This window comes from Galleria mellonella, unplaced genomic scaffold (genome assembly GCF_026898425.1).
Source record: "Galleria mellonella isolate WM207_F2 unplaced genomic scaffold, CSIRO_AGI_GalMel_v1 utg109, whole genome shotgun sequence".
Taxonomy (NCBI): domain Eukaryota; kingdom Metazoa; phylum Arthropoda; class Insecta; order Lepidoptera; family Pyralidae; genus Galleria; species Galleria mellonella.
This window is the reverse complement of record NW_026441972.1, coordinates 1,540,959-1,559,802: the sequence shown is the minus strand read 5'-3', so window position 1 is coordinate 1,559,802 and position 18,844 is coordinate 1,540,959. Positions and strand designations below refer to the sequence as shown.

The window sequence follows — 18,844 nt, the reverse complement described above, 5'->3', positions numbered from 1 at the left end:
CCCGTGCTGTGCGCTCCGTCCCGAGTGCATTGACACCACACTTGTCCCCATCGGAGCACTTTTGCGAAATATTTGCCCGCCCACCCACCCGTTTTTCACTTCTTAAGGTGAAGATATCGGACTAAATTTCGGAATTTCTTTTTACTTCATTATCTGATAGGTTTTAGTCTTCCCTATACTTGCGATATATTGGAAACTAATTTCCACATCATTCCAGTGGTACCAAAACATAGAAATGCCGCTGACGCGGTCACCTGTTAGACGACCGGTAAACCTACCGTCCGAAGCATCTGAGGCTCAAATTATGGAGCCGCTGCCCCCGCAAGAATCTACCTCCCCGTCCACGCCTCAGTCATCAAATTTTCTCCCATCATGGAGGTCAATTGTCGATAATTCATCTAATAGCAGCCACCAAAGCACAGTTTCGTCTCTACCTCTCAGCAAAACCTTTATCGCATCAGGTCCCACGGCCACTATGCCGTTACATAGTCAACAGTCAGCCAACGTTTCTGAAGCTTCTATATCTGAACAAATCCAAACATTAGCTATGGACATAGTGGGCACTTTGAGACAGTCCAAATCAGTCACAGCGGAAATGCGGAATCGAGCAGTAGATACTGCACACCAAATAGTCCTAGTTGCCAATAGATCACTCTCCCGTCGGGCTGAGGAATCCGAGGCAGATATCGTTGAGCATCGGCAAGAAATAGCCTCAGTTCGACAAGAGTTAAGTGATATAAAGGAGTTAGTAACCAATGCGCTTACCGCACCACCTAATAATCTCTCCCAACCGGAGTTCTTAGTGACTCGTGATCCACAGATACCAAGTTCCATATTAGATGCCATTATGGATGAAATTCGCGAGCTTCGAAAGGAATTGACAGAGCGGAATGCATATTGTGCCGCTTCGCATGTAACACGCAGTGAACTTCATGAAATTCTCCGTGACAATATGGAGCCCTTTAGTAAGGAACTAAAAACCGTCACTACTACAATGCTGGAACTCAAAGAAGCAAAACACGATGAGGTTATTGCCCTAATGAATGAACAAGGCTCCGCCCTTGCAACCGACTTGGCACTAGCGGAGGTGAGAACTCAGCTAAACCAAATCCAGACTCAAGTTAACAACAATACTGAGATGGCTAGGCAAGCTGCCAATTACAAGGATAAGGAGCCCACTAAACAGCCGCCTCTGGAGGCACCGAATCCAGATGATCGTTTACATTCAGCCCAAACGCAAAAGGAGAGAAATCAACGGCCCCGTAGTTATGCAGAGATTACGGCTAAGCCCAACTTTGCAGTTCTCTTAGAGTCAGCTGATCCTCGCAAAACTAGCGAGGATGTCATTAAACAGGTAAAACAGAGTGTGAACGTAATTGAGCTTGGAATCGGTGTCAACCGAATAACCAAGATAAAAAACCAAAAGGTAATTATGAGTTGCAGTTCCCAAGAAGAGCGAAAAGCGCTCCAAAATGCTATACGAGAGAAATGTACCCAAGTATCCGCAAAGAGCGCTAAAGACAGACTCCCGCAAGTTAAACTGTTAGGAGTTATTAATGACCTAACTAATGACCAAGTAGAAAAGGCACTTATCAATCAAAATAAGAGACTACTATCCTCAGTGCAAACAGATTCTACAGTTAAAGTTGTCCGCAGAACCAAAGGCAGAACGCAGGAAACAAATAACATAATCCTTGAAGTCTCCCCTATAGTATGGAACGCCGTGAAAGGGCAAAAACTTCACATAGGGTTACAGTCTGTCCAGGCAGTAGACCAGTCGCCTATAGTACAATGTTATAAGTGCATGGGATATAACCATAAGGCGGCGGACTGTAAAGACCAGGTTAAATGTGGTTATTGTGCGAAAAACCACGATACCAGAGAATGCAGGAGTCGTGATTCCCTGCCCCGTTGCTGCAATTGCACATTAGCAAAAAGACAGGATACGGCGCACCCATCCTATAGTCAAGAATGCCCCGATTGGCAAAAGTGGGATGGGATAGCCCGTTCCGCAGTACAATATTGCTAAGGGCAGCAACGAGAACAGGGCTAATATTGCCCAATCGCCACAGGAACGAATCAAAATAGTTCAAGTAAACCTCGGAAGAGGATACGCGGCAACACAGGAATGCCTCTCCGAGGCCACCGATCAAGGTTACTCTATAATGCTCTTGCAGGAACCATATGTAGGATCCAAAGGCTTCTTAGCTCTTGGCACTAAACATCGAATCTATCAACATCCAACCGTTAATAGCACACAACCAGTAAGATCAGCCATTGTTGTATTGAATCCCAATCTCCGCATTATTGAAAGTTCACAATGGACCACCCGTGACATAGTAGCAATAAAACTAAAAACTGATACTGCAACCATAACTATTATTAGTGTATATCTAGATAAGACCTATAACATTGAACAATCTATTACATCTCTTCAAACGATAATAAACGCGACTGATTCGACTAATCTTGTTATAGCAGGTGATGTAAATGCTAAGAGTCCTTGGTGGGGATGCGACACTGAAGATGTTAGGGGATCGGTTCTTGTAGATGTCATATTTGGTTTAGGTATGGAAGTTCTCAACGAGGGATCCCAACCGACTTTCTCCGTCTTCCGTCAAGGACAACACTGTCGAAGTATTATTGATATTACTGCTTGCTCAGCCCACATTTTAAATCAGCTCACAGATTGGCAAATTAAGCCTAATCTCTGCTCATTGACAGACCATATTCCTATTTCATTCACTATTACCACTCATAAATTGAATTGTCCAGAATCGTCAATTTCTTCCACGCGAATGTATCATACTGTCAATGCCGACTGGACCATATTTGAAGAGATATTAAAGGACACATTAGCATCGCAAAACATCAATTCTCACTCTATACAGAATATAAGTAATACTAAAGACCTAGAAAGTACTGTTGAAAAATACCAAGAAGCAATCACTAATGCTTGCAGTGGAGCAATACCCAAAGTTGAAAAATCTACGATGAAAGCGAAGTCGAAGTGGTGGACGAAAGAATTAAGTAAACTCAAAGCAGAAGTCAAAAGGATAAGGAATAAAATAAAGAAAGCTAATGCACACAGGAAAGATATAATAATAAAAGAATACTTGGAGAAAAAGACAGAATATAAAAAAGCAATAGAGGAAGCTATAACTAAAAGTTGGAAGAAATTTTGTACAACAGAAGAAAAAGAGACAGTTTGGGAAAGAACATATAGAATTCTTAAATACAGTGGTAAAACTATACGAGAAAACCTACTCATTAGCGATGATGGAAATACTCTTACATCAGATGAATCTGCAATATTAATGGCTAATACATTCTTTCCTGAAGATGATCCCTCAAACGACACTGACGAACAGATAGATACAAGACAAAGAATAGATAAACTTAGAGGAAAAGAGCTCCCATTAAATAGAAATATCATGCTGTTTACGAAAGAAGAATTACATAGTTCACTCAAAAGCATGAAAGCTAAGAAAGCCCCTGGAATTGATGGTTTCACTGCCGACATCTGCAGGAAAGCATATGACTCTGACCCTGACACACTACTGGCAATATACAACCAATGTCTATTATTCAGTTACTTTCCTGAAGTATGGAAAAAGGCCTTTATCAGAATTATACCGAAACCAGGGAAATCAGAATATAACCATCCAAAGGCCTTCCGTCCAATTGGGCTTCTGCCCTTGTTGGGGAAGATTCTTGAAAAGATGGTTGCTAAACGTTTACAGTGGGATCTCATAACTAATAGTTCTTTACATACGAATCAATATGGTTTTATTCCCCAACGTAGCACGGAGGACGCATTAACTGATGCCCTATCCTTAATAGAGGAGGCACTGACCAACAAGCGTATGGCAGTCATGGTCTCCTTGGACATCCAAGGAGCATTTGACAGTGCATGGTGGCCAGCTATAGTGACACAATTGGAAGAAAAGAATATCGACACGGACATTCTCCATCTCATCGCTTCATACCTTTCTGACAGAAAGATTGTATTGAGTTACTCCGGTAGTATACTGACCAGAACGACGAACAGAGGGTGTATTCAAGGTTCTATCTGTGGTCCTACCCTCTGGAATGTGCAACTGGATCAGGTATTGGAGTCTACTCAATACCCACATGTCAGAATTCAGGCCTTTGCTGACGATATTCTCTTAATAGCCCAAGGAGATACAGGCGAGGAAATTGAAGGTAATCTTAATTCTGCACTAACAAAACTGGTAGCATGGGGGAAGAAACTAAAACTTCAGTTTGCACCGCAAAAAACACAAGCTGTCCTATTTACAAGAAAAATCAAATACAACACCCCTAAATTGGTAATGGATGGTATACATATACGGTTACAAAAAGAACTTAAAGTCCTTGGATTAACAATAGATCAGAATCTAAATTTTAGAAAGCATTTAAGTAACGTAACAAAGAAAGCACTTAACATTTATAAGTCCGTATCTAGAATGGCTAGGGCCCAGTGGGGCTTGAATTCTGACATTTTAAAACTTATTTACCGAACAGTAGTGGAACCCACAATTTTATACGCTGCAAGCTGCTGGGCGCAAACCACCAACAAACGATCAACTTGCTCTCTCCTCGATAGGGTTACCAGACTATTTGCAATAAAAATAATTAAAGGTCATCGTACTACATCATTCACAGCCAGCGTTACCCTAGCGGGTATCCTCCCACTAAAATATAGAGCAATAGAACTGGCAGAGCTATATCAAATTAAAAAAGGTAAACCACTGGAGAGCCTGCCGGGAAGAGAGTTTGAAACACGTACGCCTTTGGCCGCTTTACCGCATCCATCATCCAGATCTAAAATCGAATTCACAATAATAAACAATCAGGACGAAATCAATGAGATTATTGACAACACTTTACCTCAAATCTATACGGATGGTAGTAAGATACAGGATAGAGTTGGTGGCTCTGCGTCAAGCTGGTTTAACGGCAAAGAGGTTTGGTCCACTACTTTTCGTTTGGAAGATTTTTGTTCAGTATATCAGGCGGAACTCATGGCGATTCTTAAAGCTTTAGAGTATATGAATAAAAAACGTGACCATATACAGGCTAATATACTTAGTGATTCAAAATCAGCACTGCAAAGCATTGCGGATCCATGCTCTCTTCATCCACTCACAATAGAAATAAGAAATCGGATAAAGAACCTAATGGAACGCGGAGGCAAAGTTTATTTTTATTGGGTAAAGGCACATGTAGGAATCCAGGGCAATGAACGAGCAGATGATTTAGCAAAAACTGCTGCCTTAAAGAAAAGGGCAAAACCTGCCTATGACCGCTTTCCTCTATCTCTAGTCAAAAGGGAACTCAGAGAAAGATCAGTTGAAGCATGGCAAACAGAATATAGTAACTCGTCGACAGGCAGCAATACTAAGATCTTCCTTCCAGATGTCAGGAAAGCGTACAAAATTCTGCAAAAAACTAAGTTTGATAGTGTCACTACTCACCTTTTGACTGGGCATGGAGGAAATAGGTCATACTTGCACAAATACAAGTTAATCGACTCTCCAGCATGTAAATGTGATGACGAAACGCCGCAAACTATCATACATATAATAACAGAATGTCCTAGATTTGCAAAAATAAGATATAACTGCGAATGCCTAATTAACAGTAAAATTACTGAGAACAACCTGGAGCATATCTTTCATGACGATGAAACAAGACCTTTTTCTTGAATTTTGCAAAGACCACCCTCCGAATAGTAGGAAAGGAGAACGGAACCAAGAATCTTGATTGACAATTTTACTGGAACAGATTTGAATAAATTATTATGTTACATATTATATATATTAATAAAGTAGAAGAAAAAAAAAAAAAAAAAAAAAAAAAAAAAAAAAAAAAAAAAAAAAAAAAAAAAAAAAAAAAGCAAGTAGACCTTCAATAGCAAAACTAAAATAGCAAAAAAGTTGTCGTATAAAAATTAACGACAGAAAATAAAGTATCTTTTTAAAAAAAAAAAAAAAAAAAAAAAAAAAAACCATAATTCTGAACATCTGATCACGTTAGAAATAAAGTAAGTAATACTGTTTTTTCCTGTTAAGGCTCTAATTATGAACAATGTCGTCATGTCATCAGAATTTATCGATGTTCGAACAAATAGTATAAGATACAATGACTACTCTAACATATTCAGCAAATTTGAACTTTAAACCGTTCGCCATAAGGTTGTGATTTATTGTGAACATTGAAATTTTTATTTGGATACGTATTATAAAATGTATGCGAAAGATTCTTTATATACTTTACGTACCTATTTGTCTACTACTTATATACTACTTATTTACTTATGGATTATTTTCAACCGAGTTCAAAAAGAAGGTCTCTATTCGGTTGTATGTTTTTTTTTATCTCAGCTTCATATTTATTATCTCATAACTCCGTCAGTTTGTAAACCAATTTGGAAAATTCCTTTTTTATCTGAAATTCTTTTTTTTTATCAAAATCGCTTCAGTAGATTAGTTTTAAATCGAAATAACTAGTTTTATCAAAATGGAAGTCGGTTGTTTTTGTGGAACACTAACACAGACTTTAAGAATAGTAGTATGTTTAATCTATGAATTAAAAAGAAAAAGGACCTCTATGGGACATGATATGAATATAGACAAAACGAGACCATTGACAAAATGTGATGACAATATAACATAAACTTGGCGGCGTAAACTGTCAGAAATAAATTTGAATTTCGAAACTCAACAGTCATAGAAAGAGTATTTATTCTTAATCTATGTTAATAGTGCTCTTTGTGATAAAGTCACGTTTCGTTTTTTTTTTTTCATTTCCCACGTAAACTCGATGAGTACATACAAAATGTGGATGTCATACTCGCGTTTATGGTTGAAGGTCCATTGACCGATTACCCCGGTCACAGTCACCTTGCACCGTCCGGAGCGAGCTGGTTTGTGAAAGCAAAAGTTTATTGATTCATGCAAACAGATAGGGTTCCCAATATATTGAAAAACTTTTTGTCCTATCATAAAGTTTAGTTACTTTAAATATTAAAGATAATTCATATAATGTTTATGTAAAAATATATATAACTAGGTTTTTTAGTCGCTACTTCTTGCGTCTGGATTTCTGAAATTGGAACACTAACAAAATAATCCACTTTTAGATGGCGTATCAAGATAAAACGTAGAGCAACTTTGAAGTTTAGACCTTTAGAAATACAACTGTGAAAACCGCATCCAATTTGGTGTAGTAGTTTTTGCGTGATGTCGTAACAAATATACAGATTGACAAAAAATCTAACAGGCGAGGCAACAGTGAGAGATGTTAGGTCAGTTGGCTCATCGTGAAGAATTCAAGAACCAACCATATAGGCGACAGTTAGCTAGGATGGAAACATCAAGTGTACCATCAATTTGAGTATCATTCATTCTTGAATATAATATTCTTTTCTCAAACATGTTTGGAAATGTGAGCATTATTTTGACAATCTTCTTTGAGATAAATTAAAATTGCCGTACTGGCCAGATACATGCGGGCAGCGGCCGGCAAAAGTTGTATGAAAATCCATATCTGTCGTGTTTTGCGGCCAAATAAATTAATATGTACACTCATATCTGTCCTGTAATTTAAAAATGGAATGACCTTTTACTTCAAAACATGGCTACCAAAGAGGTAACTAATAAAACATTTTATATAAATTTCGAACTGGCTTGCAAATAGAAAGCTGTTCATTGAAAAAACAAAGGAACATTATGGTGCGTGAAAAATTATTATTGTTCGTTATTCGTCATTGAACTTAAAAAGTAAAATTATGTTTTTGATTTCCGCGCATTGTTTGAGAAAAGTACTATACAAGCCTTGGCCACAACTAGACATTGATGGACTCACGTATGTGTGCCTCGGCTGTGGCTTGGTCCACATTTGCACGTTCGTCCATCAATGCCTCAGTTGCTGGCCGCTGCAGTAATGTACTATTTTAAATGGGAGTAATTTTTTTTTTTAACAATGTACGATTACGGAGATTGTATCGTAATGTGTGTATCCAGTATTCAAATTGGCTTGAGTCCTTTATTCCGGTCCGATCATTATAAAATCGACACACCGATTTTAGAATACTGCATTCGATTTTTTTTATTCGATACCCCATTTCGTATTTTAATTGGATCATTGTATTCCGTGTGGTTGCCGAATTGGTACCCCGGGTTGGTCGTTAAAGGAGTTTTTTTGTGAGTTCATTGACTTTTATTTACATAAGCCGAGAAGGGCAGACAATGTTATATGTAAAGGTAGTTGTTATGTTTTCATCGAATTCTACTAGCTGCACACGCGAAGTCTTCAGAAGAAATCAAATCGAAATTCATTGTTATCATAATATTAGCCGTTATCTTTCCACTGCTGAATATAAGTCGCTCTCATAGACTGCCTTTGCCGTTGGTGGTATTGTCAGTAATTGCCACGCTTGGTAGACGAGTTGGCAATCGCAATTTAACTTTGGTAATGTTTACTTAGGCACATATTCCACAAAATAGTTTAAAATATTTCTTCTTGTAATAGATAGAAATTGTATTATTTAGTTTTTCTACATTTACGCGAAGGTTATTGCAAGCTAACTATTCAACCACGTTTCTGGCACTGTCATTTATCTCCCTTTGGTAGTCAATATTGGATTTTATATAAATAATAATCGATATGTCATCAGTAAATAGTTTATGTTAATATTTATTTACATTTGGGAGATCAATGGTCCCAGGATATTACCCTGCGACACTCCAAGTTGATTAAATTTAAACTTTGCGACCTAATTCTGTATATTGTTTGTAATTTCAAATTTGTAATTTCATCCCAACTATCTGGACGAGGGTCAGTTCCACCGTGCGTTTTTCAAGGCACTTTCTTCCACGCACAACCACTCTTTGGAATCAACATCCAGCGGCAGTATTCCTGAACCGATACGATATCATAACCTTCAAGAAAAGAGTATATTCCTTTTTAAAAGGCCGGCAGCACACCTGTGATGCCGTTGGTGTTGTGGGTGATCATAGGCGGCGGTAGTCATTTACCATCAGGTGAGCCGAAGGCTCGTTTGCCCCCTGTTTTGTAAAAAAAATTGCTAGTTAATAGATAAAAATATAAGTTAGTAACAATTAAATTGGTTTGAACCATGATGTAATTAATAATATTCAATAGTTCCACCTCATGCGACAGTAACATGGTCACCTTGACCATAGAGCACGGCGGTATCACGAGCTGTACTGAAGTGGTAATTACCTGTTTTCTCACACGTGTCACCAGTTGTATTGATTAATGTTAATGGTGGACGAATTAAAATTACAAATTAATCGAATGCGACCCGAATATGTGATAATTACAACGCCCATATAAGATCGTCGTGACAATATTGTCATTGTAAGATCTAAAGGTCATAAGTTCGTATTCATCGGTTGACTTTTAAAATTTTGTTCCCAAAACAAGCTTCTATAATGTAATCCGCCATCGTGTGGTTGCAACTGTATTAAAATGATGACATTATTTTAAGCTCTTTCATCATTAACAAGGTTGACAAAATATGCACAGGGTAATCATGTATACGGCCAAGGAGTTGAAGTCTCTGCCTGCTTATGTTTTTCCATCCAAATATAATCTGTACCAATTTAAGGCAAATGTAAATAGGTTATTCGTGGGCCCGCGGGTTCCATCTTAGACTACATCATCTCTTTCCATCAGGTGAAACCGTAATCAATCGAGGGAACCTTCAATAGTAATAATAGTAATTATAAAGATAGTGATAGGGATGGGGATAGTGATAGTATTGTCCACCATTTTGTAGCGGCAGCCATCTTGAATTACAATATTGAGCATTGCGTATTATCATTGCATTATAATATCGCTAGAATTAAAATATGAAAAATTCTGAAATCTTGCATATTTTAAAAATCGATTATAAATAATTTATTGTATGAAAATTACTACGCAAATACATATCGTATCTATTCGTGGAAATCGAATGCGAAACGCCAATATGATATCATCTTTTTGCTCTAAGTTTTTGTTCGTTTCTGTCACTGTAGTTTTTGTGCACCAATGATAAATGTGAATTTTATGAGACACGAAGATATTCCTATAAATGCTAATCAAGAAATATAAAAACAATAAAAAACTTATGTATATTGGAAATATGAAGTTTTGAAAAAATTTACTTACATATTAAACCAACGTAAATTGAAACTTGTAAATAAAAAAGTAATTTTTGTTCCATAAAAAAGTATTTCAATTCATTGAAAACAAAACCAGAAGAAAAACCAGAACTAAGAAGACAAAACCAGTTCTTTTGGATTTAAAACCAAACTGCTTAACCGATAGTTAATTTTAAACGTTCGTATTGTTGACACATGTTTTATATACTGAAATCAAATTTTCATCGCGTATTAAAAATATGCTGAAATGATTTTAATAAAATTTCCGTGAGAACGATCTGCAAGTAACATATAATATATGCTTTTAAGCAATTTTCCAAATCGGTTTATAAATAACGGAGTTCTGAGGTGATAAACAGATGACGGTGAACTCCCTGTCGGTGGCGAGCCGTAAAATGGTAGAAAGTGGCTGTGGGCATCATATTGAACAATTCCTCTAAGCACAGTCCGTACATAAATCCTTACAGCCTAAATGGTCGTGTACAACGCGGTTTCAGAGGGGGAAAGGGATTGTTAATAATGGGGTCTAATGGTCCCATTGCTAGCAATATACCCTATCAGGTCGACCTCCTCGCGGTTCCCCTTGGATTCCCCTTGGGTTGCTCCGCCAGCGTATCCCGTTAGCGCAGGCGGGGCTGCCATATCATTTTCATTCATCAAAAAAAAAATCAATTATATATTTAAACAAAATTGGAAAGATAGAATGATTTTAATCTTTTCTTGAAGGAACTGCTTGACGGACTATTCTGAATATATATTCTGAATCCTGTATACCGATAGCACAGGCGGAGTAACAATTTAATTATCATCCATTAAAAAAAATATCATAATAAATGGTAAACTGCAAAGAGATAAAAAACTAACTCAAGTTATTATTTATAATATTAGTAAGGAAGTCTGGCATTTCGAATATAAGAGATAACCGAAACAAAAGTGTAAATGTTAAAAGAAGTAAGACACAAATGGAACGGCCTTGCGCTTTCGCATGTCGACCCGCATTACTCTAAACTAAACGATATTCCATACTGAATGATGTGTATATAATCGATTCAGTTATGTATAAACACTATGTTAGCAACCTTCACGCTAATAAATAGTAGAATGGAATCGATTTGGTGGGAATCTAAATGATTTACAATCGATTACACGCAATCTTATAACAGTGGACGTTGTAACTATATTTGTTTTTGTATCTGAACTTATTTATCTATATTAATATAAAGAAAGAAGGATTTGTTTGTTTGTTTGTTTATAATAGATAAACTCAAAAACTACTTAACCGATTTTAAAAGTTTCTTCGCTTATTATTATTATGATCATTATTTTATTTATTTTTACCAGAGGGAGACTTTGTATAAAAGTCATTTGCTTGGACACTTATGTATATTCCATTCGTGTTTCAACCGTGAAGCAGTTGTATTTGCACGACTGTGTTTCGGTTTGAACAGTGGGATATGGCAGTGAATTTACTGAGTACAGAGGAATAACACCTGAGTCCTCAGGAATGGCAACGCATGGGGGGTATCATGGGCGAAACAGTATACTCTGTTATGTTCATGGTACTGCTCATGTCTATAGGCGACGGTTACCACTTCCCATCAGGTGAACCATCAATTTGTTTGCCATTATAAGTTGCATAAAAAAATTATCGTCATTATAACCCTATAATATATAATAATTTTGCTAAACTAGTAAATTGAAATTGTAACTTAGATAGAAGTCTAGGAAACCTCATAGTCGACTCTCATACATGTATAATGTATGACGCCCATCATATCATCATCATCATCATCAAAGGAGTGAGAATTTTCAGTCGCATTCAACTAAAAACAGCAAGACAATACGTTTCAGTAGCATGCAAGGTCGTCTAGTACGATTTGCATTACAAATAGGAAACATATGTGTTTACGAAGATTCTTAAGTGTACAAACGACCGTTTATGGTATATTTCGTCATAGACAAACATTAGTTTAATTTTTATTTCATCACCGTCGACCGTGGCCAGCTACTGTTACTGTTGTTGCAGTAGTCAAATGCCATAGGGAACCGACTTACGTTTTCAAAATAACAAATTTTAAACTATTGTTATGGCACACGCACAAAAAGAAAAAAATAATAATTTTAATAATTTCTCTTATCTCGCTTTATATATATATATATATATATTTTATGCAACTTAGAATGGCAAACAAGCTGACGGCCTACCTGATGGAAAATGGTAACCGTCGCCTATAGACATGAGCAGTACCATGGACATAACAGAGTATACTGTTTCGCCCATGATACCCCCCATGCGTTGCCATTCCTGAGGACTCAGGTGTTATTCCTTTGTACCCAGTACTTTCACGCCATATCAAACCCTTCAAACCGAAACACAGTCATGCAAACACAACTGCTTCACGGTTGAAACACGAATAGGACAGAGGTACCCAAGCAAGCGACTTTTGTACAAAGACTCACTCTGGTAATTCTATTTTTATCTGAAAGGATATATTTACAGATTTTTTCAAAATTGATTTAGAAGTTTAGTTTTTTTTTAATTTTATTTTAACACTTAAAATTTATTAAAAATAGCTCTTATTGTATATTTAGTTTTTAAATCAATATTACTAGCTTCGCTACTACTAGTCTTTTTTTTTTATGAAACAATCTTAATTATCTGTAAATATAACCTTACAGATAAAAAAGCAATTTTTCAAATCGGTTCACAAATGACGGAGTTAGGAGGTACTGACCACAGAAAAAATATAACCGCATTGGGAAGCATCTTATAAAAATAAAGGACACGAGTCGATTGAAAAAAAAACAGCGTTACGAACCTGAGTATTTCATATTATATGAATAGCTTGATTGTGGTAAAAATAATTACAATGCACTGCAGTTGGTGATAAAAAAATAATCATACAGGACTGAATTATTTAATTACCTGAAACAAAGAAATATAGCATTAGATTTTAGGCATGATTGAAATTTTTAGTATTTTATTTAGTATTTATTTTTTTAGTAGTTTACTTGAATGAGAATATTTTTTCCTTTATTTCTTTTCCGTGTTAATTTAGTAGGTAAGTTATTAACGTCATATCAGCCGAAAATTGTACACTACTGAGCATAGGTTTCGCCAGAAGTTTCCACGCCTGGCAGACACATTGACAAGCGCAATTAGCCTTTGGTGTTTTAAGAGTGACGCTGCTGCCCATCCCTCAACTATAAAATTCTCTTAGTTGCCTCTTACGACACCCATGGGAAAATAAAGATAGTAAATACGTATAATTAATGTAAAATAATCAATGACCTATAAATAAAATGAAAAGATTACAGCATGGGGTTCTTCGAAAGGGAGCTAAAGAGATTGTTAGTGCTCTAGCTGTATTTGCTTTATTTTAAATATTTTTAATTTTATGAAATAAAAAACATGTTGACAGCTAGAAAAAGAATGAGTTTTTATTTTTTATTAAATTCAAATTATTATAAATAACAAAAAAGTTTTCATGTGTTAACAGAGGTTTCTTCAGGGTCGGCAACGCGCGTAATACCCCTGGTATTGCAGGCGTTTATAGGCTACGGTAACCGCTTACTATTTGAATTAAAACAAATAATTCGAATTCGTACCAATACGCCACAAATGGTAGCAAATTACTTAATGGCCGACTTATTTTGGAGTAAATGAAGTAGTGAACGTTTCAAGGCTCTACAAAAAGGCATATAGTTTCAACACTAGATGTATAGATAGATAGTTGGTATAAATTCTTTGTTTACCGCTCGATTGCACACAAAAATATCGAAATTTGAGCTTGTGAGTATGATTTGTGCAATATACGTTTTTTTTATACAACTTAGAATGGCAAACAAGCTGACGGCCCACCTGATGGAAAGTGGTAACCGTCGCCTATAGACATGTGCAGTACCATGGACATAACAGAGTATACTGTTTCGCCCATGATACCCCCTATACGTTGCCATTCCTGAGGACTCAGGTGTTATTCCTCTGTACCCAGTAAATCCACGCCATATCCCACCCTTCAAACTGAAACACAGCTATGCAAACACAACTGCTCCCTCATTGTGACAAAATGTACAATCACTTTTTGTGTATAAGCCTAGTTGGGCAATGTGCTTAGTCTGACCTATCATGTTATTCATTTATAATCGATCAATCCGCATTCAACAAGCGTCATTCTAACACGGATACTATCACAAACACTACTCCCTTTTTAGTGATAAAACGATTTGATCTTGTGCTGAACTCCAGGTGTATTCATCACGGTGGGCTAACAGACCTGCCTTTCCATTCTCACCTATCATCCTTCACTGGTGCCCCGCCAGTGTATACCGTTGGCGCGGGCGGGGTTACCATTCTATTATCATCAATTAAAAAAAAAAGAGTCATAAACCAAGAATGGTATCACAGAATAATTACTACTATTTTAACCCTTTAAGTGCCGACGAGCGCCATCGCGCTCGTGCACATTGCATCTAAAAGTACCACGTAAGTCATAGCGCTCGTTGTGAAATCAGTCGCTGTTTAGCTTGCTGTAAAAAAAATATTAAAATTGGATAATTTTTAGAGGAGATACAGTTTTTTAGAGTTTTTTACAAGGGTGAATGACATCGACACGACAAAGATTTCTTTGGCATTTTTAAGTAGATATGAGCAAAAATCGATGGCACTAAAGGCTTAAGAGTTGCCACTGCAATTGGATTAACGAAACTGGATAATTAATCTATCATCATCATATCACCATTTAACTGTCCACTGCTAGACATAACTCTTCCCCATAAGGAGGCGTTGACACTAGTTATCATAATGAATCTATGCAACCAACTAAAAGTACCATAAGAAATAAATAAACCCAACGCAATCAAGACTAAGATGTCACAATGCATGCGTTGCAACTAGTAGCCAGAAATAGCTGTCTACGTGTGTTTACTTATTTAAAAGCTAAATAACTTATTGAAAGTCAAATGCGTACCGCTAAGACGCTAATCACAGACAGAACCGGACTCGGCTTAGGTGGCGCCCCCCGGGCAAAGGTTTAAACGTCTCTCCCTTCCCAGAAAACGAAAAAAGTTAGGATTCGTTGTAATTTAATTATTATATTTAAATAGCCAACGTCGGGAGAAAGAGATTCTTGGTAATAGGATCTGATTGATCTGTTTCTAGCAATATACCCTATCAGATTGACTTTCACTCGTTTCTTTTGGAAACTATCATCACGATCGATGGGCTAACTGACCTGTTAAGGGAGGGGGGGAGCGATTGTTAGTAATGCGGACTATCAGTCTCATTGCTAGCAATATGCCCTGTCGAGACAGTCTCCGCCCGGTCCTCCTGGAAACCATCGTGCTGAAACCCAGATGTATTCATCACGGTGGGTTGACTGACCTTTTTTTTACAACACAGGGGGCAAACGAGCATGCAGCTCACCTGATGGTAAGTGACTACCGCCGCCCATGATCACCCACAATACCAAAGGCATTGCAGGTGTGCTGCCGGCCTTTTAAAAGGGAATATGTTCTTTTCTTGAAGGTTATGTTGTCGTATCGGTTCGGAAATACTGCTGCTGGAAGTTAATTCCAAAGAGTGGTCGTGCGTGGAAGAAAGTGCCTTGAAAAACGCACGGTGGAGGACCGCCACTCGTCCAGATGGTTGGGATTAAATTTTAGTTTATAGTAGGTTGTACGATGGTGAAAATCAGCAACCTGCCTTTTCATTCTCACCTATCATTCTACACTAGTACTACGCCAAAATATACCGTTAGCGCGGAAGGGGTTTACCATTTAAAAACTAGTCTGTTTTCATCTTCACCTATCATCTCTCGCTGGTGTCCTTCTAGTGTATATTGATAGCACAGGCAGGGTTACTGTTCCATTTTCACCCATTTAAAAAACACCAACGTTGTATGTAACACCATCCTTTAGAAATCATACGGCGCCCATTATCGATGTTGGCACCCAGCTCCTTCACCCTTAGGCTGGCACTGATCGCAGGCATACTACAGCAGTACAGCAGTACCATGGACATAACAGAGTATATTGTTTCGCCCATGATACCCCCCATGCGTTGTCATTTCTGAGGACTCAGGTGTTATTCCTCTGTACCCAGTAAATTTACGCCATATCCCATCCTTCAAACCAAAACACAGCCATGCAAATACAGCCTGCTTCACGGAGGAAACAATAAAGAATATCTATCTATCTATCTACTCTGGCCCACCCATGTTAGTGCCGTAAAACAGTTGTATTCAGTTTCAAGGCTGGGATATGGCAGTGAAATTACAGGATACAGAAGTCTGAGCCCATAATCCGCAGGAATGGCAATGCATACAACGTCTACTATAGGAATCAGCTAGTCATTATATAAAATAATATTTGTCCACTGTTGTACATAGGCAATAATAAATAATTCTTTAACGTTTTTTTTAATAGCTGATAATAAACGGTAACCTAGCCTGCGCTATCGGTATACGATGGCGGGGCACCAGTGAGAGACGATAGGTAAGGATGAAAACAGGTAGGTCTTTTTTATTGGGTGAAGATGGTATGGTAACCCCGCCTGCGATATCGGTATACGCTGACGGGGTACCAGTGAACGGTGATAGGTGAAGAGAATGGCAGGTCAGTTGACCCATAGTGACCAATTGAACAAGAATTAATCACTACGGTTTCCAAGGGGAACCGCGTGGAGGTCGACCTGATAGGGTGTATTGTTAGCAAGGAGGTTGATAAATCTCGTTACTAACAATCCCTTTCCCCCCAAGCAGATCAGTTAGCTCATCCTAACTAATTTAACTAGATTTAACCACGATGATTTCCAGGCGGAAATACGTTTAGATATTGCTAGCAATGGGGCTATTGGGCCCAATTACTAACAGTCCTTTTTCCCCCATGTCTTTTGCGTTATAAACAACTGGCTCATGTCTCGTTAACACTCGTAAATATTAAAATATATTGTACGATTATTGGTTAATGACAGCACGATTCTGAATTTATGCTGAGTTATATGAAAATTATGCAAAACTAAAAAGATCAAGGGTAATTGGTCATCTGTGCGCATATGCAAAACATGTCTAAGTCGAATGATATGCGCAATATTATGCAAAAGACTATATACATATATATAGGTGTACAATTAATACTGGGGCCATAATTTATCAAAGATTTACAGTAAGATATACGGGGGCCATAACCTGTCGTTGTGTTTCTTGTAAAATAAATTTTATTTTACAAAGATTTTTATTTTTCTTTATGCGCGTCACGTCCATTTGTTTTTTGTCTGCAACGTTGAGATTTGTAACGATTTTCTTTTTTATTTTAATACTAGTAATGTATTAAAATAAATAAAACAAAATAGTAACCTTGATATTAATTTAAATTTATTATTGGAGATTTTGGCCTGCAAAAAGGAATAATGAAATTAATCTTGTCAAACGAGATGCATCCTATTGATTGCAAAAAAAGTATCAAAATCGGTTTAGGATTGACTTTACACACACATCTGTACATAAAACATATATAGGTTAATTAAGAACCTCGTTCCTTTTATACATACATATCTGTATAACTCTCTCTCTCTCTCTCTCTCTCTCTGTGTGTGTGTGTGTGTGTGTTTGTGTGTGTGAGAGAGAGAGTATATGCGTGTGTGTGCATGTAGGTGTGCATGTGTGCGCGTGTGTATGTATATGCGAACGAAAAATGACTTCATGCCATTTTACAGTATAATTTATAATAGATATTTTTTATTGGAACAAAATCAAAATTGTATAAACCGTTTTAGTTTTTATTTAATACACTGTATGACGCAAATTGACTGCCTGTCTGATGGATGAAGTGGTGCCATATTATTTCCACAAATCACGGACTTAATCACTTAAGAGTTAACGATATTGTTTATTGTAGGTAGGCGATAAATAATTAGACAAGAACGTGGGACGAGGACGAGCTGAGGCGTAATATGTTATGGGGGGCTTCGTTTGGCAATAAACATGTAGGCAGAATATTGCAATGTCACTATGTTAATACCTTATAACAATTAATGATCTTTCATCTACTTCTACCTCTGTCCCATTAGTGTTTTTACCGTGAAGCAGTTGTGTTTGCATTGCTGTGTTTCGGTTTGAAGGGTGAGATATGGTAGTGAATTTACAGGGTACAGAGGAATAACATCTGGCTCCTTAGGGATGGCAACGCATGGAGGGTATCATGGGCGAAACAGTATGTCTGTAGGCGACGGTTACCACTTTCCATCAGGTGGACCGTCAGCTTTTTTGCCATTCTAAGTTGTATAAAAATCTAACAATTCCTTACTTATACATTCCCCCCCCCCCCCCCCCCCCCCATTAATTTCGGCCAGTGCACAGATACAATAACAGACAGTCAGCCGTAAAACTACAAGTCAAAATCTTTTGTAATTTGAATGAAATCGTTACTTAGCTTAGTGAGAAAAAAAAAAACAAATATAATGTCATTTGTCAACAAATTAATTACAATGACAAAATGGCCGGATCACCTTAACGCTGTGACCTTGAACTGAGGTAACTTGGACATGTCACGATTTAATAACTAGATAAAATATATATTATAGTATATTGACATCATATGGCTAGGTCGTTGCGGTTACAGGTAATATTGGCATTGTATGTGTGTGTGTGTGTGTGGGCAACGTTGCA

At 37.3% G+C, this 18,844-nt stretch overlaps 2 protein-coding genes across 2 annotated transcripts in view; one reads left to right on the top strand and one right to left on the bottom strand.

Annotated features, from left to right (window-relative positions):
• Positions 1 to 18,844, bottom strand: part of LOC113511256 (trichohyalin) — a 116,594-nt gene that overhangs the window by 65,903 nt on the left and 31,847 nt on the right. The window lies entirely within an intron of this gene.
• Positions 236 to 5,711, top strand: LOC128200104 (uncharacterized). The gene is made up of 2 exons (XM_052892328.1): positions 236 to 2,014; positions 2,073 to 5,711. Exons 1-2 carry the CDS (start codon positions 236 to 238, stop codon positions 5,709 to 5,711), a joined length of 5,418 nt encoding a protein of 1,805 aa, XP_052748288.1.

Excerpts from the sequence above, each read along its gene's own strand:
- LOC128200104 (XM_052892328.1), top strand. The coding sequence starts at position 236 with ATGCCGCTGACGCGGTCACCTGTTAGACGACCGGTAAACCTACCGTCC. Across the intron at positions 2,015-2,072 it reads ATGGGATAGCCCGTTCCGCA|GAACGAATCAAAATAGTTCA; the intron begins GTACAATATTGC and ends CAATCGCCACAG.